General features: G+C 40.9%; 1 protein-coding gene across 1 annotated transcript in view; it reads left to right on the forward strand.

Moving 5' to 3' along the window:
• The window catches only part of WDR72 (WD repeat domain 72), a 210,291-nt gene that overhangs the window by 38,552 nt on the left and 144,164 nt on the right, over positions 1 to 27,575 (forward strand). Inside the window, exons 2-7 of the mRNA XM_066592577.1 lie at positions 13,018 to 13,182; positions 14,304 to 14,410; positions 19,760 to 19,838; positions 21,553 to 21,724; positions 24,536 to 24,612; positions 26,861 to 26,980. Coding sequence (XP_066448674.1) covers positions 13,027 to 13,182; positions 14,304 to 14,410; positions 19,760 to 19,838; positions 21,553 to 21,724; positions 24,536 to 24,612; positions 26,861 to 26,980 — 711 coding nt within the window. The 5' untranslated portion in view covers positions 13,018 to 13,026. The remainder of the gene's footprint in view (positions 1 to 13,017; positions 13,183 to 14,303; positions 14,411 to 19,759; positions 19,839 to 21,552; positions 21,725 to 24,535; positions 24,613 to 26,860; positions 26,981 to 27,575) is intronic.

Raw genomic sequence — 27,575 nt, forward strand, 5'->3', positions numbered from 1 at the left:
GTCAGCATGAGCCCTTGTTATCTGTGGTGATAGTTTTGGAAGACCAGGACCTGGGGCTTAGTCCCCAGTTTGGGATCAACTTTACAGGAGGGGAGGCAAGACGGTCATCATGGTTCATTCAGGCCATTGCTGTTACAACTCTCCAGTTGCGAGAACTGGTAGAAGAAAGCTCATCTGTAAGGCTGTGGATGGAAGATGCAGTGAGGATGAATCCCTCTTGGAGCTGACTACATCTTGTTGTAACTTTTATTTATTGCCAGGAACAAGCAAATGAATAATTGGTAGCATGGAACAGCTTTACAATTCTGCAGTTTAGACCGGGTGACAGTAGCAACTGGACAAAAACTCTCTCTATCCTTGCAACCAAACTGCAATACACCATGCAGAGGCACTATAATCCAGGTGCAGCGTCCCATAAGAAGACCCCAGACACCTGACATACGTAGGGAGCTGGGAGGGTATAAAGCTGACGTGTCACGGTGGCACTTACCAGACTCCTTCCTGGAAGGACACATGCAGCCAAGGCCAAAGTAATAATGCAGGCCACCTGGGACACCCCTAGGATAGGGAATGCCTGCTAACAGGAGAACAGGGGTTGTAGTTGTCACGTGTGATGCCACCATTCCTATACACACCAGTATGTCCCTCGGCGGAGAATAAATGCAGCCACAATCAGTTCTTGAGTACCACGGGTCTGTAGGAACGGTTAGAGCCCGGTATAAACTTTACTTGGAAACTTTAAACGCGTAATACAAGGCAGTTCAATTAAAGTCTTTGCAGTGCAGGCAAGACAGATGATTTGAGGTCAGGGAGGAAGCTCAGGATGACACCAGTCCTGCGGTCCACGTTATCTGTCAGGAACCGCTTCTGGAAGGGGAACATTCCGGAGGAGGAAAGGGGTAGGGTCACTCCACAGTCACTCTGACAGAAATTATCTTGTAGTACCTCCACCCAGCCTTGGAGGTGTGTGGGTGTGACAATTAAAGGATGTACCTCTACGCAGTCATCCAGGCTCCAGACGGCTGGGTAGGAAACTTAGACGATTAGACAGTACCTCTGCACTGGTATTGAGAAGTAGTTTCTTACAAATGCTCTCTCACACTTGGGTGGCTCACTCCACTTACATTTAGCACACAAGCAGCACGGAAAACCTCTCCTTCTCTTCCACCTTCACCACAAGAAGGCTGAAGGCGCCTCCATGTGGCTCTGTGTTAGCTGGACCTTGGTGGCAGACAAGATGGAAGACCTGCTACTCCAGAGGATGGAACACACTCACCCCTTTCCCACTCTAAATCTCTCCTATTTATATCCTCATACCACATGACATGACAAACTTGATATATTTACATGCTCTCATTTTATTGAACACTTAACCCTTCTAGCGCTGCAGCTGTGCAACACACATACTGGAAATAACAAGAAGGTTTGCACAGTGCATCAACACAAGACAAAAATTGTATGACATTTATGGAGGGGACCAGGATGATGTACTGGGTCACTACACAAGCTCCAAACAATCCTGTCTCTCACTCTCTAATCTTAGATGCACCACACTTGCACCTATGCAAAGGTCACTTTTTATGTATGGGGGCTGGCCTAACTTATAGCGGTAACACCCGCTACACATGCTCAGTATATCCCCCTCCCCCCCATTGCTACAGTTCCCTTTTACAACAAAGAAATACAATAATCTTGGTGAGTAATCACCCCCCTATACTTTTGAAAATACAGATAACTATGTTATCTTCAAGACCCAATTGTAAATGTTTTACTCTGTTTATAGCGTGCTGGACAAACAAAAGTGGCTACACCTATATATCAGACTATCTGATTAACACTGTACATTACTATGCATCATTAATGTCTAAGACCCTGCATACTGCTTTGATTGGCCAATGCTGCCCATGTGAGCAGCACTGACCAGCCAGAGCAGCATATAATGTCTTAGACTCCCAATATATAATAATGCACAGTGCGCATTTGGTAGTCCAAGAAGCATGGCAGCCACTGATGTTTTTCCAGGACTGTAAAGGGTAGCTTTAATTTAGTATATCTATGTTAACATTATACTTTAATAATTAAATCATAGTGCTAATTATTTTAAATCACATTAGGATTATTAAAGTGTAACTGACTGCACCATATTCATCACTATAAGGCTGCATTCCCACGTACATATATCGGCTCGGTTTTCACGCCGAGCCGATATACATTGTCCTAATCTGCAGGGGGGGGGGGGGGGGAGGATGGAAGAGCCAGGAGCAGGAACTGAGCTCCGGCTATCTCTCTACCTCCTCTCCGCCCCTCTGCCTATTTGCAATGAAAGGAGGAGGGGCGGGGCTAAGTTTCGAGAATTAGCCCCGCCCCTGTTATGCCTCTCCCCATTTCAAATAGTGCAGAGGGGCTGAGAGGAGGCAGAGAGGGGGCAGGAGCTCAGTTCCTGCTCCTGGCTCTTCCATCCTCCCTACCCCTGCAGATGAGGACGATGTATATCGGCTTGGTGTGAAAACCGAGTCGATATACAGTCTTGTGAATGCAGCCCATGGCTGGGCTCACACGAGCGGGTCGGATTCCACATGCAGGGGGCCTGCAGCAGATTCCTTTTGTGAGTCCGGCCGGTGACCCTCATATGGTACTTAACTGTATTGCATATGACCACGAAGACTTGCAGGCGGTCATGCGGAGTATATTTTTTCTATTGTTTATCTGCATTTCCCACGCCGTCGCTTGGCGATGATGTAGGTACCCCCAGCCCATATGCAATGTTAATTGCATATGGACTCGGGCTTGGACGGGCTCCATTGACCTCAATGAAGGCCATCTGCGTGGATTCCGCAACAAAATAGAGCATGCTGTGATTTTTCTTCCGCTCAATGAATACGCAATTCGTATCCGCGAATATGAACAAAAAAATCAAAAATGCATGCCTTTTACTGCCGGCGTTTTACTGCAGCTCGTCCACGCCGACAGCGATTGCAGAATCCGCAATACCAATCAGCCCGCGTGAGCCCGGCCTAACAGTCAATACAGTGATATATTCTACTATGGATGCAACCCCTGAATATACAGTTTTTTCCTCTTTTATTAGATGAAGCTGTGAATGCAAAGAAAGGTAATTGTTTTTGACTGCGTGCAACGAGGATAGATAGAGTTCAGGGCTGGAATTATGTAGTGATGCTATAAAACTTTATTTTTAAAGGAAGTAAACTACCATTTTATAGTAGGTCAAATATTCTATGGAACAATTGTATGGATTTCTGCATTAGTGCTGATAGGAATATATTTAGGAAATCAAAGGCACCTAGTACAGTGAGTAAGCAATTTGTTATCCTCCTTAAAAGCTGTACACGATAGGGGAGCAGAGAGCCATTAATACAGTAAATTGAATAGCTGTAGAATGTACTCGTTTGTAGGCATAGAGTGTGCTCGAAGAAGATAGAGTGTTCACTCTCATCCCCGGCAATAAATTGTAATGGTACAGTGGCAGATAGCATCCACAGCAAAATTGTGTTTTTGTTTTCTTTAGATTTCAGCATCTTTATATTTTCCCTTGTCATATAGCGCTTTTTGTCATTGTGGCTAAAAGTGACAAGATAGAACACAGGGCTCATCAAGATGCTATTGTGATGTTTTATGTGCTAAATAGTATAATAAAACAAGAAATTTCTTAGCACTGTGGAGGCTGTTTTATTACTGTGGATGGTAACCCTTGCATGGCAGGATGAGATTTTATATCTGCTGACAGGCTTTGATATCTGTAAATACCAGTTGTGTAACTTTTACATCTGCAAATCATGGTTTGCATCGAAGAGAAGAGGCGCAGATTGATGTTCCATCAGTTCTTGCATTATTTGTAAAAAATAAAATAAGATTGCTATATAGGTGATTGGATGCTGATTATGTGCTGCTCTAAAAGAGCATGTATCGTCAGAAATGGAAATGTGTCATCAAACAAGGACCTGCTGTGTAAATTATGTTTTTATGTGAAACACATTTTTAAGAATTTTTTGTTTTTCTCTAAAGTTTCAGTCTTTTGATCTATATTTTTTTTTAAATTAAAAATCCTAATATTTTGCACTTTTGACGCTGGCCACTAAGCCTAATAATAGTTTGACATTTCCTGATCTGTAGAGAAAAGTTTTCTGCAGTGATCCCATTATCATCACAGGCAGGATTACAATGAATGGTGAACGACTATATTTACATAGCACCAGAGCCGTAACTTGAAGATTCAGGGCCCCAATGCAAAATCTGTAACAGGGTCCCCCAACTATAATGCTTTATTTATACTACTAGGCTCCCTATATGGAGAAAATAGACCTTACTGGCCCCCTAAGGCTCCAAGGCCCAGGTGCAACTGCATCCCCTATAGTTACGCCCCTGCATAGCACAGGAACAACATTAGGGGATGGTCACAGCTACTCCCTGCAATGACCTCTAAACAGGTCACAGAACATGCCTAGAAGAATCTTCCATAGACGTCCTGCCCATTTTGTCAATGGCCCATGAGGCTGCTGTAAGGCACTTCTAAAGGTTGTTTAAAGGCAAGATGGCGACCCCTTACAGTCATGTGCAGATAGTAGAATAAAAAGACTACAATCAGAAAATAAGAACAGATCAGAAAAATGGAACAGGTTTCACTATCTGGTTTTAATTATGTAAAAATAGAAGTGACGCATGTCATTCAAGCACTGTTTCGGCCCTATTCAAGCCCTATAAGAGAGAACTTGTCACCTTGGAACAGCACCATAAGCTAAGGTGAAGGTGATGGGTAGTCGGGGAATGTACCTTTTATACTCCCCACTAACCAGTTCCTACGGTGTCCACCCCTGAAGTCCGTGCAAAATCTGAACAGCTGATTATCTTCAGACCATTGAGCATGCACACCTCATAGACTAAGGGCTTATTCAGGTGGCTGTAGGTGCAACTATGCTCACCAGCACAGAGCGTACTTGCATCTGAAAGAGAGGAATCCCTTTCCCTCTGTGGGCAGTTCAAACTTCCTTGCAGAGCTAAGGAGTTTGAAAATTACAGCGCGAAGACAGCTTCTGCCCGATCTCCTCCACGTGTATTTTAACTATGTTAGAGAAAGATAGGGCAGGTCCTATCTTTTCCCAGCTGTGCTAATCACAGGCGGTAAAAAAAAGGGGATGAAAATGAAACTACTGAAATCCCATACAGATCGGTGGTTTCATTTTGTCCCATTATACGGCTGTGATTATCATGGCCGTATAAGGGGACAAAAGCACAATCGTCTGAATCCACCCGTATATAGGAGAGAAGAGACTGATTTTTAGATTGCACATGGACTTCACTTGCAGACACCACTGTAACAGCGGTGACGGTGAGTATAAAAAATACTTCCCACATCTCCCCTGGTTAGTCTATGGTGCTGTTCTGTGGTCACGGGTTTCCTTTAAAAAACACAGTGAAAACTGCAAAATAAAAGTGGATTTTTGTTGCAGTTTTTGCCCAAATTGATGTCGATTGGGGGAAATGTTCATATTAAAATCATTCTTACAAAATTCTCCTTATTGAGGTTAACAAATATGATACATCTTCGGGCAGCTTGTGAAAACTGCGCCATCTATAAGCCAGTGTAGATATGTGCTATAATTTCCACTAATTTCTGATAATTTATATTAAAGCACTCAGGCTGCTAGAGCCCCTGCAGTGTTTTCTAAGCCCTCTCCACTTTTTTGAAAAGTATGGACAGTGGCGTAAAATTGAAAAAAGTTGTAAACTTTGTGCAATGATGGTGTGTGCCAAAATCCGTGGCTATTTTTGCAAGAAAGCTGGCGCAGAGCTAATGATAGACCGGATTCGCATGGGTGGAAGCACACTTACATGCATTTGCATGATGGGAAATGTGTTTTCGTGCACACCTCTGAGACTTTGGACTTATTTAGACGACCGTATATTGGCTCGGTTTTTACGGTGTCCTTGTCTGCAGGGGGGGGGGGGGGATGGAAGAGCCAGGAGCAGGAACCGAGCTCCCGCCCCTTCCCCACCCCTCACCACTATTTGCAATGGGAGGGGTGGGATGGGGGTGGAGCTAAGTGCCAGGACTTAGCTCCACCCCTTCTCGCCCCCTTCTATTGCAAATAGTGGCAAGGGGTGGAGAGGGGGCGGGAGCTTAATTCCTGCTCCTGGCTCTTCCATCCCCCCCCCCCCTGCAGATGAGGACACCGTATATCGGCTCGGCGTGAAAACCCAGCCGATATACGGTCGTCTAAATAAGCCCTTTTACTGCATTTTCTGCACACACAAGTCGTGCATATTTGAGTGCGCAAAAAGCATGTATACGTGTTTCCATTGATTGCAATAGTTAGTGTAATTAGCTCGATGTGTGCTGTTTTTTTCCCCGTGCAAAGGTGTAGGAAAATACAGCATGCTATGTATTCTTTTGCACAAAGGAAATGCACGCACAACATTCGTGGATGTGAATGAAGCTGTTGACATCCGTGGGTTCTATTCACAGAGTATTGCATGGGCAATTTTTCTGTGTGCAATATGTTACACAAATATATATATGTGAATAAGCCCTAAGCGCTTTAGAAGCTAATGAGGGCAAGTTATATGGCAGCTTGTAATGAGCATCATTATTTCATTCCTCTAGTCTCTGGGAACCATGTTATGAGCTCAAGTATGGATTTTTGTTTGAGGTATAGGGACCAGTAAACACTTATACAGTCTGGTAAGGGCTATGTATACGGGCTACTCATTATCGTGCAAGCTAACTACAGCATTTAACAAGCCATATTTTAACACTGGTCAACTGGCTGCTAAAATCACCAGGGGGATTACCTTCCTTTCTTCAATTAAGTTTTCCCTTAGGTATCAATTTCCAAAGTGAAATAATCCCCAGTATTGCATATATCCACTAATTACAGCGGATTCCACAAGACAGGTGAACATCTAATGGGATAACAGGTCATTATAGTGGATACTGTTAGAATAATGGTAGTAAATGAATTTCGCTCCTGTGCAAATAGTACCAATAGGAGAGAGCAGCTGTGGGGAAGTTCTATCACTTTAAGAAGTTTTCAGGTCTTTTCTGTATAGTATTATATAATGTAGTTGTCAGGGGTATTCTGTGACTTGTTTAAAAGTGAATGACAGACAGCTAGCACAGTAAGAGCTGGGGAGGGATGAGTTGGGTACTGCTGGAGTACTGACCAGGGAGTAAGTCTAAGTCTTCTTTTCCTCATCGTAATTGGCATTGGAGCCCTGCCACTAATCAATACTGTGCATAACAAACAACTGTTTGAGATTGAATCCATTTGACAGAAAACTGTTCATGTTTTACAAACTACTTTATAACATAGCAACTCACTGACAGTGGAAAGCCGTAAGCAATAGTTAGAAAGGGCCACACAGTTCCAAAAAGCAGATTGCAGGTTTATCAGAATACTATTAATTAAGATCACTACCAAGTGCCAATGCTATGACAATACTAGAACACCTTGTATCCATCTCCATGTTAATGAGTTTCTAAATTAAAGGGTCACTCCAGTAAAAACACATTTTTCCATGCCTGCCCCCTCACCCAATTGCCTGTTACACTCTGGAGTTCTCTTCTATGTATTCCAGCCACTTTCATGCAGTGCAGCCCCCTGTCAGTCACCATCTTGAGAGTTAATTTTTTTACTTTAACATAGTAACATAATAGGTTAGGCTGAAAAAAGACATATATTCAACTAGTTCAGCATTTTACCCCCCCCCCCCCCCCTTCCCAGAGGAAGGCAAAAAAACCCAATGAGGTAGAAACCAATTTTCCTTGTTGAAGGGAAAAAATATTCCTTCCCGACTCCAAGTCTGGCATTCAGAATAATTCCCGGAACACAGAAGTGATTAGTGGCTATAACATGTAAAATTATAACGTACAAGAAAGGCATCCAGGCTCCATTAAAATTCCTTTATCGAATTTGCCATCACCATGTCCTCAGGCAGTGTTCCATAATCTTGCTGCCCTTACAGTAAAGAACCCCCCTCTGTGTAGAAACCTTCTTTCCTGTAGACGTAGAGGATGCCCCCTTGTTACAGTCACAGTGCTGGGTATAAATAGATGATGGCAGAGATCCCTGTATTGTCCCATGATATTTTTATACATAGTTATTAGGTCACCCCTCAGCCGTCTTTTTTTCTAAACTAAATAATCCCAGTTTTGATAACCTCTCTGGGTATTGTAGTCTGTCCATTCTGTTTATTAGTTTAGTTGCCCACCTTTGTACCCGCTCAAGCGCTGATATGTCCTTCTTGAGTACAAGTGCCCAAAACTGTCCACAATACTCCATGTGTGGTCTGACCAATGACTTGTATAGAGGAAGAACAATGTTCTCGTCATGTGCCCCTAGACCTCTTTTGATGCACCCTATGATGATATTTGCTTTGGCAGCAGCTGCCTGACACTGATTGCTTAAGTTGAGCTTACAGTTAACTAAAATCCCCAAGTCCTCCATGTCAGTGTTACCCAGTGGTTTCACGTTTAGTGTGTAACGGTGACATGTATTTCCTCTGCCCAACTTTTCATTTATCAGTGTTAAACCTCATTTGCCACTTTTCTGTCCAAGCCCCCAACTTATCCAGATCAATTTGCAACTGCATTCTGTCCTCTCCTGTGTTAATTACTTTACATAATTTTGTTTAATCTGCAAAAATTGATATTTTGCTGTACAATCCTTCTACCGGGTCATAAATAAATATATTAAATAGTATAGGGCCTGATACTGATCCCTGTGCCACCCCACTAGTAATGATGACCCAATCAACATATGTACCATTAAAAACCACCCGCTGCTTTATGTCACTGAGCCAGTTACTTACCCACTTACACACATTCCCGCACACCAACCTTTTTATGCAGCACAGTATTAAACACTTTGGAAAAGTTAAGATATACAAGATCCAATGACTCTCCCTGGACCAGTCAAGAACTTACCTCCTTGTAGAAGCTGATTGGTTTGACAGAAGTGATCTCTCATATATCCATGCTGATACAGAGCTATACAGAGCTATACAGCCATTTTCCTCGAGGTTCCCCAGAATGGCATCTCTTAGAAACCCTTCAAACATTTTACCCACAATAGAAGTTAGATTTACTGGTCTGCAATTTTCGGACACACTTTTCGACCCCTTTTTGAATATTGGCACCACATTGGTTATGCGCCAATCCAGTGAAACAAACCCTGTCACTATAGAGTCCACAATTTTAGAAACAAATTTCAGAAATTTAACTAAATAACCCATAGCCCATACGTACGTATACAGGCAAGAGGATGAGCTGTGAGATCCTCTATTATAACTATGTGACAGGAGTGCAGGTCTCCTCCTCAACAAAGTTGCTATGGTAGGTCCATGCAATAGCATCACACAGAATGTGAAATTGACAGAAAAATGAACCCATAACCCCCAAGTAGCACTGAGCTGATCAGAACTGAGACTTGAGGATGAAGGTTATTTTTTGGGACATGCAATTTAAAAGACAATTCATGGAAACCTAATATACAGGGTTATTCTCAATACAGGACCTGATGCATGAGGGGGTGATGCCTCCTTGGTGTTCTTTCCTGAGTGATGCACTGTCCATTTTCTTGTAATTTTTTTTTTTAAATGCAAGTAATATACATAAATAGTGGAGATTCACTAAACAAAATACATCAGATTTCCACCCCAAATGTATACAAAAAATGTAGCATATAAAGAAAGATTTTTCATGTTTTCAACACTTTTACATCTACTCGTCTGTTTTGAAGCCTATTGAGAGAAAGACATCAGGCTAAGAAGATATGAAAATTTGCTTAATTTGGGAAGTCCACAGTTTTGCGGGCAAAAATCATTAGTATACATATTTACCAGCCATGAGGTAGCATAGGAAAAGATGTGTGTCTCACAAGGCTAGAGAGTTAGACCAAATAAATTCTGATTATTACATATTATGCCACATGTGCCATTTTGATAACTTTGGCTTATTTTGCTCCATTTTTACAGACTTATAAATCAATGCATCCTAGACAATTGATAAATCCCCTCATTATTGAAATTAGGTCTCCAGACATAGATTTCAAGGACTTAATGTACAATGCAAGAAAGGGTTAATGGTTATGTGTTCAAGTCATTATATGGCTCTATATTAATAAAGAAACACAGTCCCGTCTTACAGAAATAGCAGAACAGAAGATGCATGGTAATAACTCTCATACTTAGATCTTATTACATGACTGAAGGGATGGAATATCTACATTTGCCTGCTCAGTCACCCCCACCAACACAATGGCATCAAAAGTTTTGTTAAAAATTAAGCATTTAAAACCCCTGTGCCTGATGCCACTGTTTAGTTCTGCCATTGCAGATATCGACTTGCTACTACCATCAGTCCTGCAGCCGCCCACTACTACGAGGCCTAAACAACCACGGATCTCCTGCCCTGTCCATTGCCTAACACTGTGCTGCTGCAGCTACTTCTACTACCACCCCTGCTGCTGCTATTACCAGGTCTACACAAGTGCATTCAACCAGATGACTCCAAAAAAAGGATCATTTTTTCAGGTTTCATTTGTAAAAATACCATTTTTTCTTCCCTTTTCGGGACACCAATTGTGATGCTGCTCCCCAAAATGAGATATTTTTGGACTGCTTGGAAAAGCCATTTCTCCTTCTGCTACCACTGTGCATGTATAAACACCGACAGGCATCTGCCATAAAAAAAAAAAGATTTATTTTTGGACCGTTTTTACTTTTAAAAAGCTTTAAAAAATCTACTAGTGCAGTGTGTTTTTAAACAACTCATTAGTTATCACCAGATATCATCCATTTATCCGTAGCCATACTTGTTGCTGTAACTTTGACATTAACTTTGCCTTAAAAATAGCTCAGAAATGTTTAGATACACTTCTAAGTGACCTAAGAGAACTTTTATGGCTCTTAAACACTATTATACACCAGTTTCAGGTTCCGTTCAACTAATTCAGACCCAATCAAACTTTTTGCACATATTCGAAGAATTGGCCAAACCAAACTTTTGAAAAGTTCACTCATCACGATTCTGCATAATCACAAAAACCGTTTTAGCTTTTTATGTTTCATATGATAACATAGATCCTCACTGTTATAGTACACAGTCATCAATAATATCTTTTTTTCCAGTTAGTAATATATCCACTGGAAGTGTTAACACAAAATATATTTCAGTGGAATCGTCCGTCTGTATTGGCAAGAATTGTTGGCTACTTATGATTTATTGCATTATGCATAAACATGAAATGATATATGTCAAATAACTACATGAAACAAGCAGATAAATCATTTAGGGGTCAGATTTCAATGTGTGTTTTGCTGGACTTCATAATCGTTGTAAAACAGTACATTTTATTACCAAATGTAGAACTAAAGTATAACAAATGCAATGTCAAAATCAGACTTGATGAATGTGGATTGACTACACCAATTAAATTTGTAGAGACTTTCTGACATGATGAAATACGTTAACAAGGGACAGAACTTACATGCAGGGAAATGATCCAGTTGTCAATGTATTCTTATATTTCCAGGAGGAATAACAGAGGGATGGCACCACAAAGTGTTATTTCATAGGGAGTACAAGCCTTTACTGGTATAAATATGTCAGGAGAGCTGACGAATCCTCTTTAGGGACCTTTCACACGGAATGGAATATTCTGCAACAGAGTTGCGGAATATGCCGTTCCTGAATTCCAAAGCAAAATCCTCAGTGCTAACTGCAGGTTTTAATGCGGTATTGCTGGCAGGATTCTTCTATTTTCAATCCCGGACCAAAATTTGAATGTTAGCAGAACGGATTTTGTGGCTGAATATTCGGCAGGAGAGTAGATTTCGCAACGCTGTTGCGGAATATTCTGTCCTCTGTGAAAGATCCCTAAAGAGGATCTGTCAGCTCCTGACATACTTATATCAGTGTAAACAATCACAGGGAAAGTTCTTTTCTTTATTCTACCTTCATGGCAAGTTTACAAATACACTAATATTTTACAGCAAAAATTGTTCATGTTTTTAATAAATTTGATGCATTTGTTGATTCTGCTTAGCAATTACCCTTTTTCTAGACACATTTTTAAATCGTTAGGATATGTGCAAAAAGTGTCTAAAACAAATACTGTGCTTCCCTGAAAATAAGACACTGTCATATTAATTTTTGCCCCAAAAGAGACACAGTGTCTTATTTTCAGGGTGTGTCTTAATACTTACCTAACAGACGCTGTTCAGGTCCCTCTCGCTGCTCTTCAGGCGCTGTGGCAGTCTTCCGTGTCGTCCTCAGTGCTGAGAGAGAATTCTCTTCCTGGTAACATGAGTTGAATACCCAGCCTCCAGCAAGAGAATGCTGTGATTGGCTCAGGACTGCAATCACAGCCGGCATTTGAGCCAATCACAGTCATTATATAATTGAACGGCTGTGATTGGCTCATCGAGCGCCAGCTGTGATTGGCTCAGCCTGTGGTCCTGAGCCAATCACAGCATTCTCTTTCTGGAGGCGGCATATTCAACCCACATTACCAGAAAGAGAATGCTCTTTCAGCACTGATGACAACAAAGAAGATTGCTGCGGCGCCTGGGGAGCAGCGAGAGGGACTGGGACGGTGCCTGCGCGGTGAATTGTTTTTTTTTTTTCATGTATTGTAGCCAGGGCTTTTTTTCAGGAGAGGGCTTATATTTCAAGTCCTACCGCTCCCCCGAAAATCAGGTTAAGGCTTATTATCGGGGTAGGTGTTATTTTTGGGGAAACACAGTAGTATATTTGGCACACACTGTGTACTCCATTCTTCTTGGAATAACCCCGCATTATGAAGAAGAGACAACGAATGACAATAGGGGCCAATAAGTCACAGTTCTCAGCCAAGGGCTTGTGCCCCTTCATTCTAATGATCAGTGGGGGCATAGTTGCACATCAAATTATAATTGTGTATGTTTTCAGTTTGCATAAACATGGTATTCTTGATTCCCACTTTCTAGCTGTTATTATACAAGTTTTCTATTCCATTGCAGGTCAAGCTCATGATGAAGAGCTCTACCCACGCAGTGGCATTATGGGGAAATCGGGCCCCTGCTCACAGTATAACCGCAGTGATGATAACTGATGATCAGAAGACCATTGTCACTGGAAGTCTAGAGGGGCAGATATGTCTTTGGCATTTGTCAATGGACATGAAGGTTTGTAAAGTCTATGCCTATATATAGTACAGTCATGAAATAGGTTACAGCACAAATATAAGCTTTTTACATACAATGTATGCTGTATTATACATTTTTAGGACCAGTATATATATATATTTTTTGCAAATAAATATCCTCAATTGCTCCATATTTAGGTTGTCTGATTGAAACCATGTCATTACACATCCCATAGAAAGGCAATGGGGAAAATGGTTATTAGCATTAAAACGCAATACAAAAGAATAGTATCGTGTTGAAGCAAATCTATTAGATCCCCTATGCATCTTATCCGATGGCAGTATACAGCAGCATACAGGGATGAAAGCTACATTTTTTATGATTTGATTACATTTTTTACGGTATGATTTGATATCATCATGCAGGATGACAATGACTGGTGAAATTTGCACTTGAGCAGGAATGTATGATACCTGGCTGTAATAATCTCTACTGTATTAGTAAGCCTGCCCAAAACATGAACACATAGAAACCAAAACTAAAATGGATATTTAGTAATATGGGTATCATAAAGATGTTAAATAAGTCACATAGCACATTGCTGCTGTAATGCGGTTGCCTTCAATGCAAGAAGTCTTTATACTGTATGTACATTTCCCATATATTAATATAGCAGAGGGTTTTACTGCGTAGTTGTTTTATTGATCAGTTCAAGTAACTAGAAAGCCATGTGTCTTCATTTGGACACTGTGAAATTTTGGAAAACTCATATTAATAAATAATAGTTTCCTATTAGAAGTATGTCTGGCATCAGTGATCTAGAATTCGGTGTCAATTATGTCTTGCCTTGACCAGCAGAATTGTAATTACATGAGAATACTGACTGAGTCCTTCTGGAATGAGAGAATCAGCCATTGTAGAGTATAATTTTATGGTTCACATCTCCTAAATCAGAAGAATCTGGCCCAATGGGCCTCACTGCTTGAATGTGTGTCTTATTGTGGATGATGGCAATGCTAGTAATATTATACAGATAAACCAATAGCTTTTAACCAATCAATCAATACTTTACCCTGAGACACACTCAATCCTTTCATTAGAAATCCATTAATTGCTGTTTGCTGCTACTTTCGTATTATGTATTTTTTCTTAATTTACAGGTTACATCCAAAGCAATTCTGTTTGGGCATACTGCTGCTATAACATGCTTAGCAAGGGCTCGAGAGTTTGAAAAACAACCTTATGTGGTTAGTGGTTCTGAAAATGGGTAAGTGTGAGGCTATTTTACAAAATGTAATGTATGGTTGTTATGTAAATAAGTAAAACGTACTGTTAGGGTGCCTGCACACGAGCGGAAATTTCGCGGCGGGATTTCCCACGGAATTTCCGCCCCTGGAAGCTGCCATAGGATTGCGTTAACAAACGCAATCCTATGCAGACGGCCGCGATTTGGGCAGGCGAAATCTCGCGCGGCAAACAAATCGCAGCATGCTCTATTTCTGTGCGGGGCTCACAGAGCCCCACACAGAAACGTCAATCCCCGGCCGCCGGCTCCGCTCTGCGCATGCACCGGCAGCCGGCACATGAAAGAGCCGGGACAGCGGGAGAGGTGAGTGCCCGCGCTACTCTCTGCAGGCGCTCGGGTCGGGTCCCGCTGCGAGAATTCCAGAAGCACAAATACTGACTCCATGTAGAGTCTATATAAAAGTGCAAAAAAAAATGGCCATTTTAATACTGCATTTGCAATAACATTTATGTCTATCCAAATGACAATTGGCAGTACGTTAATGTTGGGTGGCTGACATTAGCTATGTGCAGTCTGTGAGGTCACACAGGGTGCTAGACAGCAGCCTCAAGGGGGGCACCGGTGCATTTAAGCTGGGAGTAATCTACCCCCTTAGGTCTGCCTGCCCGGATGATCTTCCTCCATGCAGCGTGCAGCAGCATCTTGTGGAGCTGCACTAATCATCCTCCTCACAGATCTGTCCCCTACCTTCCAGTGCCTTGGAACATCAAAGGAAAGGAGTGAGAGACAGAGTGTGATTCATGTAGTTTCACAAGACGCTGTCGTGTGGAGGAAGTGAGTAAATATTAAACAGGTACGCCTGAAGTTTGCAATGAGGAAGAACTTCTTTAATTCTTCTTTAATCACAAAAAATCCATAAAATTCTAAATTATGGGTACTGTATGATAGCATGCTAACGCACAGACGCGTTTCGAAAGACACTGCTCTCTTGATCACAGCTAACAGACTGACATGGTACTTCCTCTTAAAAACAATTACGGATCAATCACTACACATTTACATCATATGTGCGCATTTCCACAAAATTGATTGCAACACCCAGAACCAAAAGAGAAAAAAAAAACCCTTTTTCTCTTTTCTTCTTCTCCTTCCTCAAGGGAATGATAAGGAAGAGGAAGGAGAAGAAGCAAAGAGAAATTTTTTTTTTCATTTTTTCTTCTCTTTTGGTTCTGGGTGTCATAATCAACTTTGTGGAAATGGGCACATGTGATGTAAATGTGTAGCTGTGTATATACACTCCTGTGTTAACTTTATTGCTATAAGCATCTACAGAATTGTGCCTTGGTCCACACGGGGCTGATTTGCAGCTGAGTGTCCGTAACGGGCATTCCCCTGCAGATTGAGGTAGCCAGCGGAACGCTATCTCAAAACCTACACCATTTGGTGCGAATTTTGAAGTCTGTTTTATCGCATACTCCTGTGCTTAATTACCCCCCCCCCCCCATTGAGAAGAGATGAATTCTGCAGCAAAAACTGTGATAAAATTTAATTTTGCATCGCATTTCAATTACCGCACTGGGATTTGTGCAGATTTTTTCTGCAGCTTGTGGTACAGATTTTCAAAATTTCCTCTACTTTGCTGCTACTATAAATGCCTTAGTATTTCCTTTATGGAGGGTCTGCATTGAAATTCCACTGCAATTCCATCCTGTCTGGACCTCCCCTTAAAGATTAATGGCTAGTGGACTTTCAGGGGTTCTTCACACACAGAATTGCAGCAGAAATTGCACAGCATTTACTGTACAAGGCATGCGGAGAACTATTCTAAATCTCCTTTACATGAAGTGGATAACTTCCACAAGGAATCTGCAGCATTTGTGAAAAACGCTGCGGATTCTAAATCAGCAGCATGTCTATTTATCCTGCTGATTTATGCTGCGTGATTTAACCCTTGAAATGCAAGAGGTCAAATCTGCAGCATTTCTGCAATTAAGAATCAAGATTTGGCAACTGTGGAGTTAAAGCATATTTTCTGCAGGTTTTCTGCTGCAGAAAGCCTACAGCAAATATGCAGCATGTGAAGGTACCCTTAGGGGCTGCTCACAGCACGTTCATGTACATTTAGGGGATATGTGAAAAAATTGCATTCAAAAATATGCAATTTCAAGCATGCGTTGCCATAGGTTTCCACACATTGTGTCCATTTTAACAAAAAAAGTATACACTTTTCTCTCTAAAGACATTTTTTAAATAAAGTTTTGTAATTGCAACTTATTAAATTATGGGGCCTCATGTGGCACAGAGTGTTAGGCAGGGTTCACACGGGGCGTATTTTCGTCGGAAATCTCGCGGTTTGGCCGCAGCAAAAACCACGCGATTTCCGCCGGGAGAACCGCAGCGGTTTAAGCCGCGGCGGCTTTGAAGCGGTCCGGCCGCATGCTTTTCCGTTGCGGCCAGCTCTCCCATAGAGGAGAGCGCGGCCGTAACATAAATAAACAAAAAACCGACTGTAAACAGACATGCTGCTTCTTTTGAAACCGTGGCTGCGGCGGCCGCAGCTGCGGTTTCAACTGGATTTACCGCAGCGGATTAGCCGTCCCGTGTGGACGAGGTTTCTGAGAAACCTCGTCCACATGGCTGGCTAATCCCGAGATTAGCGGCCGCGGGCGGTTTTGCCGCGGGCGGATCTGCTGCGGCAGAACCACTGCAAGTCCGCCCTGTGTGAATCCAGCCTTAAGGCAGCAGTATGCAGTCCTAAGCTCTCACTCACAACCTGAAGGTTGCAGGTTCAATCTCTGCATGGTTCAGCTAGCCTGCTCAAGGTCAACTCTGCCTTCCATCCTTCCAAGCTAAGTAAAATGAGTATCCAGTTTGCAGAATAGATTGGCTCTATACAAATAACAAGTCCCTCCCCCTATTAAAAGTATGAAAACGTGTGTGGTATGCTATGTGTTTTTATAAAAAATGTGTACACACATGAGGGAGGTCAAATAGTCAAAAGTAGACACTTTTGAACTAAGTTTTAGCAATTATAGTCTAGAAAATGGAAAAAAATGTTAGTGAAAAAAGGTATTAAAATATATCTCTGTATGTGACTGGGGAAAAAAAGGCAGCAAAAATAATTTTGGCAAGCCAAGAAAATAATCAGGGCCATAAAACCACCACATGGGTTAAATTGCTAAAAAATGTCCTTTAAGGCCATAGTCAGATGAACATTTTTTCCGTGCACAAATAGGCATGCAAAAAGATCGCATCTATTAGAACCAATACTTTCCTATGAAAGTGTTCACATGTACATTTTTTAGAGGCGCAAACTACTCGCACCTGCCAAAGATAGGACATGATAGTGTAACTCGCATCTAAAGGTCTGAGGTGCGTGCAAACATAGGATCTGTCCTATCTTTGGAGCGTGCTTTCCATAGACTCCTATTGGAGCTGGAAAACACGCACTACACACCTCTGATCATGTGAGCAGGCTACTTCAAATAGCTGGTGAATTTTTCCGCATGCGAGGGGCATTTTTTTGTGCGTTGAAAAAACGCTCATCTGACTGAGGCCTAAGAGGGTAATGCTTTTCCTCTATTCCTATCACGTTTTTATTGTAATATTTTATGGGTGGCTAAGAGAATATCATTGTAATAAAATAATATTTACCGTATATACTTGAGTATAAGCCGAGTTTTTCAGCACAAAAATGTGCTGAAAAAGCCCCCCTCGGCTAATACTCGAGTAAGGTAAAAAAAAAAATCTCTCAATACTCACCTCCCAGCCGGCGTCTGTGTTCCCAGCACGATGCTGTCCCCATCGGTGCGGCAAGCTGCTTCAGTCTTCTCCCTGGCTTGCTTTTGAAATCCCCGCTGTCAGCGCTTTGATTGGATCGAGCGCCGGCAAATAACAGCCGGCGCTCGATAAACCAATCACAGCCATTTAGTGATGTCATTCTGAACGACTGTGATTGGTTTATCGAGCGCTAGCCAATCACAGCGCTGACCGATGGGATTTCAAAAGCAAGCGAGCGGGGAGAAGACTGCAGCTTGCAGCACCGCCGGGGACACAGACGCTGGCTGATAGGTAAGTATTGTTTGTTTGTTTTTTACCTAGTATATACTCGAGTATAGCTCGGCTTATACTCAAATCAATACGTTTTACTAATTTTTTGTGGGGAAACTTATTGACTCGGCTTATACTCGGGTCAGCTAATACTCTAGTATATACGGTATATTAGTAAGTTTGGGGGAAACAATAAGAGTCCTCCTTGTTGCATAAATCATGGAAGGATCATACTATGTAATTAAAGTTTGTAATTAAACCGTAGTACGTAAGTTAGTACATTTAATATTACTCAGCTCTTCTAAAATACCATGTAAATACCTTGGTGATAGAGAAATGAACTCATCAGATCGTTCAAGATAACATATTCATACATTGACAAAGGCTTGTAAAACCAGCAAACTGTACTGGAAAGCTGCAACAGCTGACTGCAATCCTATAGTAATATATGTCAGAGGCTTATTTTGAGCTAAAAATTGTATTAACATTTTCAGAATAAATGTAGAATATTTGCTAACCTGCCACTGGAGATGAGCGAGTCACTTCAAATTGCATTTTTTTCAAATTTATCTAAAACTTGGCATTCAGTATGTCTTTTACCGGCGCAGTCTTGGACCTATCGCTTCCCATAGATTCCAGAGTCACAATATTTGATTGCACCGTTATTACATTTTTTACATGATGACTGGTACGGAATGGCCGTTATCCTACAGAATACTAGGCATTAGCTCTTGACTTATGGGTAATTTTCTAATCAAAATGTTACAGTGAAATAAAAGTGATCACAGGCATTTTATAAGGTCAACCACTATTCTAGCCTTAAAAGTTAGTTTTATTTGCAGGCTGCGGATGCTTAAAGCTAACATAAAACAATCCTCATGGTGGCGCTGTTTCATCTTAGGTTAAATAACACTCTTTGAAAATAACATAGGCACAGCATAAGACACGTGTTTTAAAATGTACGGCTGAGGTTCTGTGAAATGACCCATTTTCAGCAGGATGTAGTTCTGAAGAATGATACTTCTAGTGACACATTGATGAGACATAATGGCAGTATACCTACAATTCGTTTTATTCCAGGCATGGCCTTAAAGTTAGTTTGATGCCGGGCAGCAGGGTGTAATTACCTAAACAAAAGGAAAGACGTTCTGTATGCCATCTTTTCTTAATGACCACAACGTTTTCTTTTCCAGTAATCGGTAACAAAAATGCTACATAAATGATAAGTGTTCACTTAAATACAGTTTTTAAACTTACTAAACCGTGTCCCAGTCACCTAAGTAGAGAGGACGATGAATAACCTGAGGTTATGTCTTACAGGGAAATGTGTGTATGGAATGTCAACACTGGCCACTGCATTGAGAATGCAAAGCTGCCATACAGGCACACGGCAATTTGCGTACGTATCACGGATTTGTCACATTTTGTTATAGAAAAGCTTATTGAGGACCTTTTACTCTTAATTTATATCCTGTAATGCTAGGTTAGCTATTCAGAATACAAATGTTTAGTGACATGCACAACCCAAGTTATAGCCTCACTTTCTCTGCAGAATAACATTTAGATATGTGTGTTCATGCTGTATATACAGTAATATTTTATTTTCTTCATCAGATAGATAGATATGAGATAGATAGATATGAGATAAATACATAGATAAATATGAGATAGATATGAATAAAAGATAGATAGATAGATATGGATAAAAGATATATGGAAGATAGATAAGAAATAGACAGATATGACATAGATAGATAGATACATAAAAAAGATATGAGATATATATTAGATAGATTGATAGATAGATATCAATGATAGATAGATAGATAGATAGATAGATAGATAGATAGATAGATAGATAGATAGATAGATAGATAGATAGATAGATAGATAGATAGATAGATAGATAGATAGATAGATAGATATGGATGATAGATAGACAGATATGAGATAGATAGATAGATAGATAGATAGATAGATATGGATAATAGATAGATAGATAGATATGGATATTAGATAGATAGATAGATAGATAGATATGGATATAAGATAGATAGACAGACAGATATGGATAAAATATATATGGAAGATTGATATGAAATAGATAGATATGAGATAGATAGAGAGAGATAGGAGATATATATGAGACAGATAGATAGCTATGAGATAGATAGAGATTAGAGATGAGCGAGCGTACTCGGAAAAGCACTACTCGCTCGAGTAATGTGCTTTATCTGAGTATCGCTGTGCTCGGGTCTGAAGATTCGGGTGCCGCCGCGGCTGACAGGTGAGTCGCAGCGGGGAGCAGGGGAGAGCGGGTGGGAGAGAGGGAGAGAAAGATCTTACCTCCGTTCCTCCCCGCTCTCCCCTGCAGCTCCCCGCTCTGTGCCGGCACCCGAATCTTCAGACCCGAGCACAGCGATACTCGGATAAAGCAAATTACTCGAGCGAGTAGTGCTTTTCCAAGTACGCTCGCTCATCTCTAATAGAGATACATAGATATGAGATAGATATGAGATAGATAGATAAATAGATAGATATGGATAAAAGATATAAGATAGTTAGATACGGATAAAAGATATATGGAAGATAGATATGAAATAGACAGATATGAGATAGATAGATAGATAGATATGAGATAGATAGAGAGATAGATAGATATTAGATAGATAGATATTAGATAGATAAATAGATATGAGATAGATAGATAGATAGATAGATAGATATGAGATAGATATGAGAAAGATAGATAGATAGATAGATAGAGTTTGTAGCTATTCCACCTTAGTCCTAAATCAGCTAGAGCATTTATTAGCTTATTCTTGTGCAAGAAATATGTGTATTTACACACCAAAGTGCACCTTGCTGGCCACAGCTTTAATTACAGCCCAGCATACAGAGGAAAGTCTGCATTTCTGCCCTGAATTATTACTAGGTACCATTCAGGTCAATACAGTACTGTAAGTACAACAGATAAATGGAGGCTGTTCTGTCCTTTACTTAAACATTATTTAAACAAAGGCTCTCAATTCCATTGTATAACTCTAATGTGTTAAAATGATCAGTATTGCAATCAATAATTATCCTTTGCACTATGTTGTTGCTGGCTGCAGTACTACCATTGCTCATTCCGGATGACAGGGGAAGGCTGGCTGCTCTGCTGTGGTCATTATCAAGACATCCTCATTGTAGATGCAAACACCTTACAAGTCCTTCATACTTTCAAGTCCCAGAGTTCAGACTGGATTTGTTGCATGTGCATTGTGCACTCTACCAGAATTCAAGGTACTGTTTACACAGAGGGATATATCCATAAGCAAAATCAACATTTGACCTATGTCCTAGGGTTCAGGTAGCATGCCTATATGCGGCTCTAGTTTCATGTTCAGGTTATCACTTTGGAAGCCTCTATGCAATAGATGTTTAATATTTTTTTGAAGACTGATTCCAAGCACTGTGCAAACCCTTGCAACTCCATATATGTAATACTGAAGAGGTTTTCAGGGTTTTTTTTTAAAATCAACTTCCTGTGTTAAAAACAATAAAATATCCTATACTCATTCATCCTAGGGCCCTGAACCTCAAGCGCCGTACCTCTGTTCATGCCGCTAGATCTGTTTACAGGCTGCAGAGGCAGTCTGTGAATGGGATGTCACAAATTAGTTATAGACCTCAGCAGTCGACTGCTGTCAACAGGGTGACTGCAGCCTGTAAATACAACGCCACTGGGGAGAAGGAAGTTTTGGCACTCGAGGTGCAGGGACCCGGGATGGGTTAGTATAGGATCTTTTGTTATTTTTTAACATGGGCAGCCTACTAAAAAAAAAAACGCTTGGAAAACCGCTTTAAACAAGTTTACTTAGTAATGTAAAACAGTATAATCCTCCAACTTCACACGTGCCGTTTTGGTTTGGGTTTCTTTATGCAGTTTTGGAAGTCAAAACCAAGAGTGGATCCAAAGATGATGAGAAGCTGTATCTGTCCTTTATTCTTTCTCTCCTTTTATGATCCTTACCTGGTTTTGGCTTCAAAAACTGCATCACTAAATCTGAACTAAACCTGCCTGTTTGAGCGCACCCGAAGATGTGAAAAACAGGATAATGCTGTTAGCACTCATGTCATTCATTATCTGCTGAATAATAACTAAAAATATTTACATCCACTCTCTGTATAATGTATCTCACATTTCAGAAGCCACACATTTGTTCTCTGTTTAGCACAGACTGAGTATTAAAATTAAGCACAGTTTTATTATAACGTCTATTATTACATGTGTTTTCTTAAATAGCATTTGTGAGATAATGGATGAAAGCGGTTTTCCTGGATTTTGCAGTGTATAACTAGTGTTGGCTCCACCCTCTGGACCCTCAAACGATGAGTACATTGGATTGAGAGTCCCCCTTCTTCAGGACCTCCACTAATCAGCAGAGTGAAAGGACAGAAGCCCCTTCAGCACTTGAACTTGCTGTGCTGTAGTACCAAGGACAGCTGCTCTCATATAGATGTCTATATGCCAGGTACTGCAGAGAAGGGTCGCTGCCTCTTCTTTCTGCTGATTAGTGCAGGTACCAGGGAACGAGCAACCCCACTGAGCATTCATTACTAGTTTATCAATATAAAATCCCAGAAAACCCCTTATAGGTTTAACAATACAAAGACAGATTATGTAACAATTACTAGAATTCACTGGAGTACTTTATGCATCAGGATGCAACATTTTCATTACAATTCTAGCTGAATTGCCATATTTTTAAAAATGTCAAGCAGAACTTTGAGCTGCAGGAAAATCTTAGTGATATGTCTTGACTTCTGCGCCTTTAAACCGTTTGTGGCACATTTGTGACACAATGAGTAGTCGGTATACTGTGATTCTATTTCCAAGTATCTCTCTTGGAGCCCTTTCAAATCCTGCACCAAAATCTTCATGCCTAACATGCAGATTCCTCAACAGATTTGCAGCAGAGTTGTTACATATTTCACCTTTGGCAAATTAGCAGTAATTCTGCACATGGATTTTGGTGTCAGACAGAATGGAATATTCCGCAACAGCATTGTGGAATGTGCCCTTCTGCGGAATATGCACCCCTAAAACCTGCACTGCTAACATGCAGATTTTGGTGCGGAATTAAAAACAGCAGAATCCTGACGACAATCAAAATCTGCAGTTATCGTTGTGGATTTTGGTGCAGAATTCAAAGACTACAGATGTGAAATATTCCATCCCATGTGAAAGGTCCCTTAGAGGTGAGGATGTTTGTAGGGTAAATATGGCTCAATTTGTTAACAAGCGTAGCATGTCAATATTTTACTGTTTTATGACTGACATTAATGTACATTGCTATTAAGTATACATGATTTGGAGTTGTCTTTTGTAATCAAAGTCCAATCCAATAAAAACAAATTAGATTATGTAGGACTAAAAATCTGTGCCAGTGATGCCTTTACTGTTGCAACATCTCAAGGGGTAATATAGTAATAATTCAGCCTCTTTCATAAGAGTTCCAGTTCTCAACATCCCTGATAAATAACTGAAGGGCTTATTTAGACGACCGTATATTGGCTCGGTTTTCACACCGAGCCGATATACGGTGTCCTTGTCTGCAGGACGGGGGAGGATGGAAGAGCCAGGAGCAGGAACTGAGTTCCCGCCCCTCGCCACTATTTGCAATGGGAGGGGAAGGGGCGGAGCTAAACGCTGTTACTTAGCTCCGCCCCCATCTCACCCCCTCCTATTGCAAATAGTGGCGAGGGGCGGAGAGGGGGCGGGAGCTCAGTTCCTGCTCCTGGCTCTTCCATCCTTCCCCTGCAGACAAGGACACTGTATATCGGCTGGGCGTGAAAACCGAGCCGATATACGGTCGTCTGAAATAGCCCGAAGGCTGCGGCCAGCCAGGCAGTTCCCCCACAACAGTGAAAATGATAGCAATTTTCCAAAATGCTATATTGCTATATTGAAATATTCCTATAGTTTATTTTAGAAAGCCAATTAGAAAACACATGAACTGTTTGTGCATATTGTCTTTCCACTTAAAACATTACTGTCTGTAAATAGAAATGGTTCTTATACTTTATATGTATTCATATATCATTTTTCAGAAGATTCATTGGTTGCAATATCTACTGCCGGAGAACTTAAAGTATGGGATCTTTCATCATCTGTTAACAGCATACAGGTTAGTGTTATGCATAGAACATTCACGGAATTTACATACAGTACGTAGCGAGAATAGAGATACGTAAAGGGGTTTTGCAAAAAAATTATGGGCATGGAATGGGAAAAATAACAAACTAAGTGGTCCTCAGCAGTTAAATGTCCCTCTCACAGTAGAACAGCCACTGCGATCCCCACTGCTCTGGTCCTAAATGTTCCTACAGCCGTCACATGCCGTTCATTCTTCATGTGACCACTGCACATGTTGTCATGAAGGACACATGACCACTGAGGCATGTGACCGCTGCAGGAACTTCTGGGAGCAGACCAGAACAGCTGCACTAGCCTGGCATCCAACTAACCAATACGTATTGATTAGTTTGTTATTTTTTCTCACTCGCTGCTGCTAATGGATAGGTTAAAGGGGCTGTTCACTGCAGTGGCCAGTGTTGGTATTCCATCAAATGTCCCAGTTATTTTAGAGCCTGAAATAGCAAGCCACTGCAGTAGGAATAGAGCTGTATGCTTCCTGCAGAAATCAGCTCAGTGCACAAGCGCATCTACTGAAAGAACAGCTAATCGGAAGAGTTCACTGGTTGCAAACACCCGCTGATTTACTATTGATGACCTATCTTAAGCATGGTTCATAAATAGTTTGCAACTGGACAGCCCCTGTAAAGTCCAACCTGTTCAATTGTTCTTTCCTCTTCCTCCCACAAGACCTATTGGGGCTGTCAGGCTGTACTATGCAATAGATTTGTTTGCTAAATTTAAAGGAAAATTTAATGTGAGTGCCTACAGGTCCATTTACACACACAGATGATCGCTCCAAATTTGTTCGAAACTGACAGTTTTGAGTGATCATCGTGCATTAGCTACTAATGGGTTAATCAGCCCATTAGAAGCTAAGTAGCTTGATTTGCATGTATTTTGAGAACAGCGGGTGGTCTGTTCTCTAAATACATTGCTATTGTTCTCCAGCAGGACCGCTGCTAAGAATCTTTTCAGTGCTGCCCACGAAGAACTCATCGTGCCGTCCCTCTTATCAGGGACGACGGATTTTAAACTGAGCTGAACTCAGTGATGGATGAAAAGTGTACGGTAAGTGCATGATGGGCACACATTTACAAGCAACGATTATCGCTCAAAAGATGGCTTTTGAGCGAAGTTTGGGCAATCATTGTTGTGTGTAGATGTACCTTTACTTTACATAAACAAGTATGTCTGTCTGGAGGATAAAGTGTACTTCTTGGCTACAAAATCAATTTTCTCAGCATAAACTTCAGAAAATAAGGGTGCGTTCAATTGTGGTGGAGTATTCCACATGGAAAGATCTGCACCAGAATCAACAAGTCTAGCATGGGAGTCTTGATCCGGACTTGTGGCAGAATTGCTGTGGATTTAGCTACTTGCAAATCTGCAGCAATTCCACGTCAGAATCCACATGTTAGGCATGCAGATTTTGGATTTTGTCACGATGAATATTCCGTGATGTGTGACAGCGTCCTTAACCTTAAAAAAGCTGGAGTAAACATATTTCATCAGACTCCATGATTCTATATCATAACCTGGCTGATGTTCACCCTTTCTCACATTGTATGTCAGTTTATGTAAAGGCCCATTTAGACACAATGATTATTGCCCAAAATTCGCTTAAAAGCCGTCTTTTGAATGATAATTGTTGTGTGTAAATGTGCCAATCTTTCAGTTTTCTGTTGAACAACTGTTTTCAGTTCTGCTTGAAAACCATTGTTTGGCAGAACAGCTGATAAGCAGTACCACACGCTGTGCTCTGCCCTGGGAGAGCTGATTACAGCTGGTAACATTGTATCAGCTGTTCTCAGCTGTCAGCCCCGTTGGCAGATCAGAGCAAAAGTACTCAGGAAACAGCGGGTGGTCTGTTCCCTGATTACAGCTCCTGGCGGCTCACACGGTACTACTTGGTACTAATAGGCATTAGTGCCAAGTAGTAGTTTATGCAAAATGATCACTCAAAAGCCATCTTTTGAGCGATCATCTTTGTAGTGTAAATGCACCCTTAGTCATCTGCTGATTGAAGAGCCGTTTGCCACACAATGGGAAACTATATTAATATACCGAATAGCAAATAGAGTTCGAAGAATTTCATTATTTGGAAGCCGAAGGGAATTCCTACATTGGGAATCATATTTTTTTAAGACCTATGCTGCATTGTTATATTGCATGTAGTAGGTTTGCCAAAATAAATAAAAATGTATTAGGTTTTCATCAATATTTTTCTATATATATAGGAAAAGCTAAATGTGTATGAAAGTGAATCGAAGAGTTTGGAGATGGCGAATTACTGCGCTGTGCGATTCTGCACGTACACAGAGAGGTTACTGCTGGTGATTTGCTCCAGTTCCTGGAAGGTGCTGATCATCTTATTATACTGTATGTTTCTCTCACTGTAACAGCATGAACAGCCTCTAAAATAACTGCTTGAGTTGATATCCATATTTTTCTCACTGTATGGAGATGTTAAACTTGTAAAGTGTCACTTCTCATCTTCATGAAATTACATGGCTGAGATATGAAATCTTGTATTCTCTCCACAGGTTGTCAGCAGAGAACGTCGTTCTGTTTTGTCTGCAAAACAATTTTTAATGCTTTCTAAGTGGAGGTATTGAAGTAGTGCTGTCGGCCCATAGAATAGGCAGTACTGTTTAAGGACTAATACAATCTCTTATATGTAGTATTGTCTTGGCCATATACTGACTTTCATTAATTGCCTCAAGAGCCATATGTTGTTTTATTATTTTTCCATCAAAATCATCGTATGAGAGCTTTTTTTTTTTTTTTTTTGCGGGACTAGTTCTATTTTTATATAATTTTTGGGGTGTTTAAAGAGGGGTGAAAACGACAGGTTATTCTGCAGGTCAATATGATTATACCAAATGTGTATATTTTTTTTACATTTTACTACTTATAAAAACATTCAGTTATTTTTTTAACTTTTTATATTCG

This window comes from Eleutherodactylus coqui, chromosome 2 (genome assembly GCF_035609145.1).
Source record: "Eleutherodactylus coqui strain aEleCoq1 chromosome 2, aEleCoq1.hap1, whole genome shotgun sequence".
NCBI classification, from domain to species: Eukaryota; Metazoa; Chordata; class Amphibia; order Anura; family Eleutherodactylidae; genus Eleutherodactylus; species Eleutherodactylus coqui.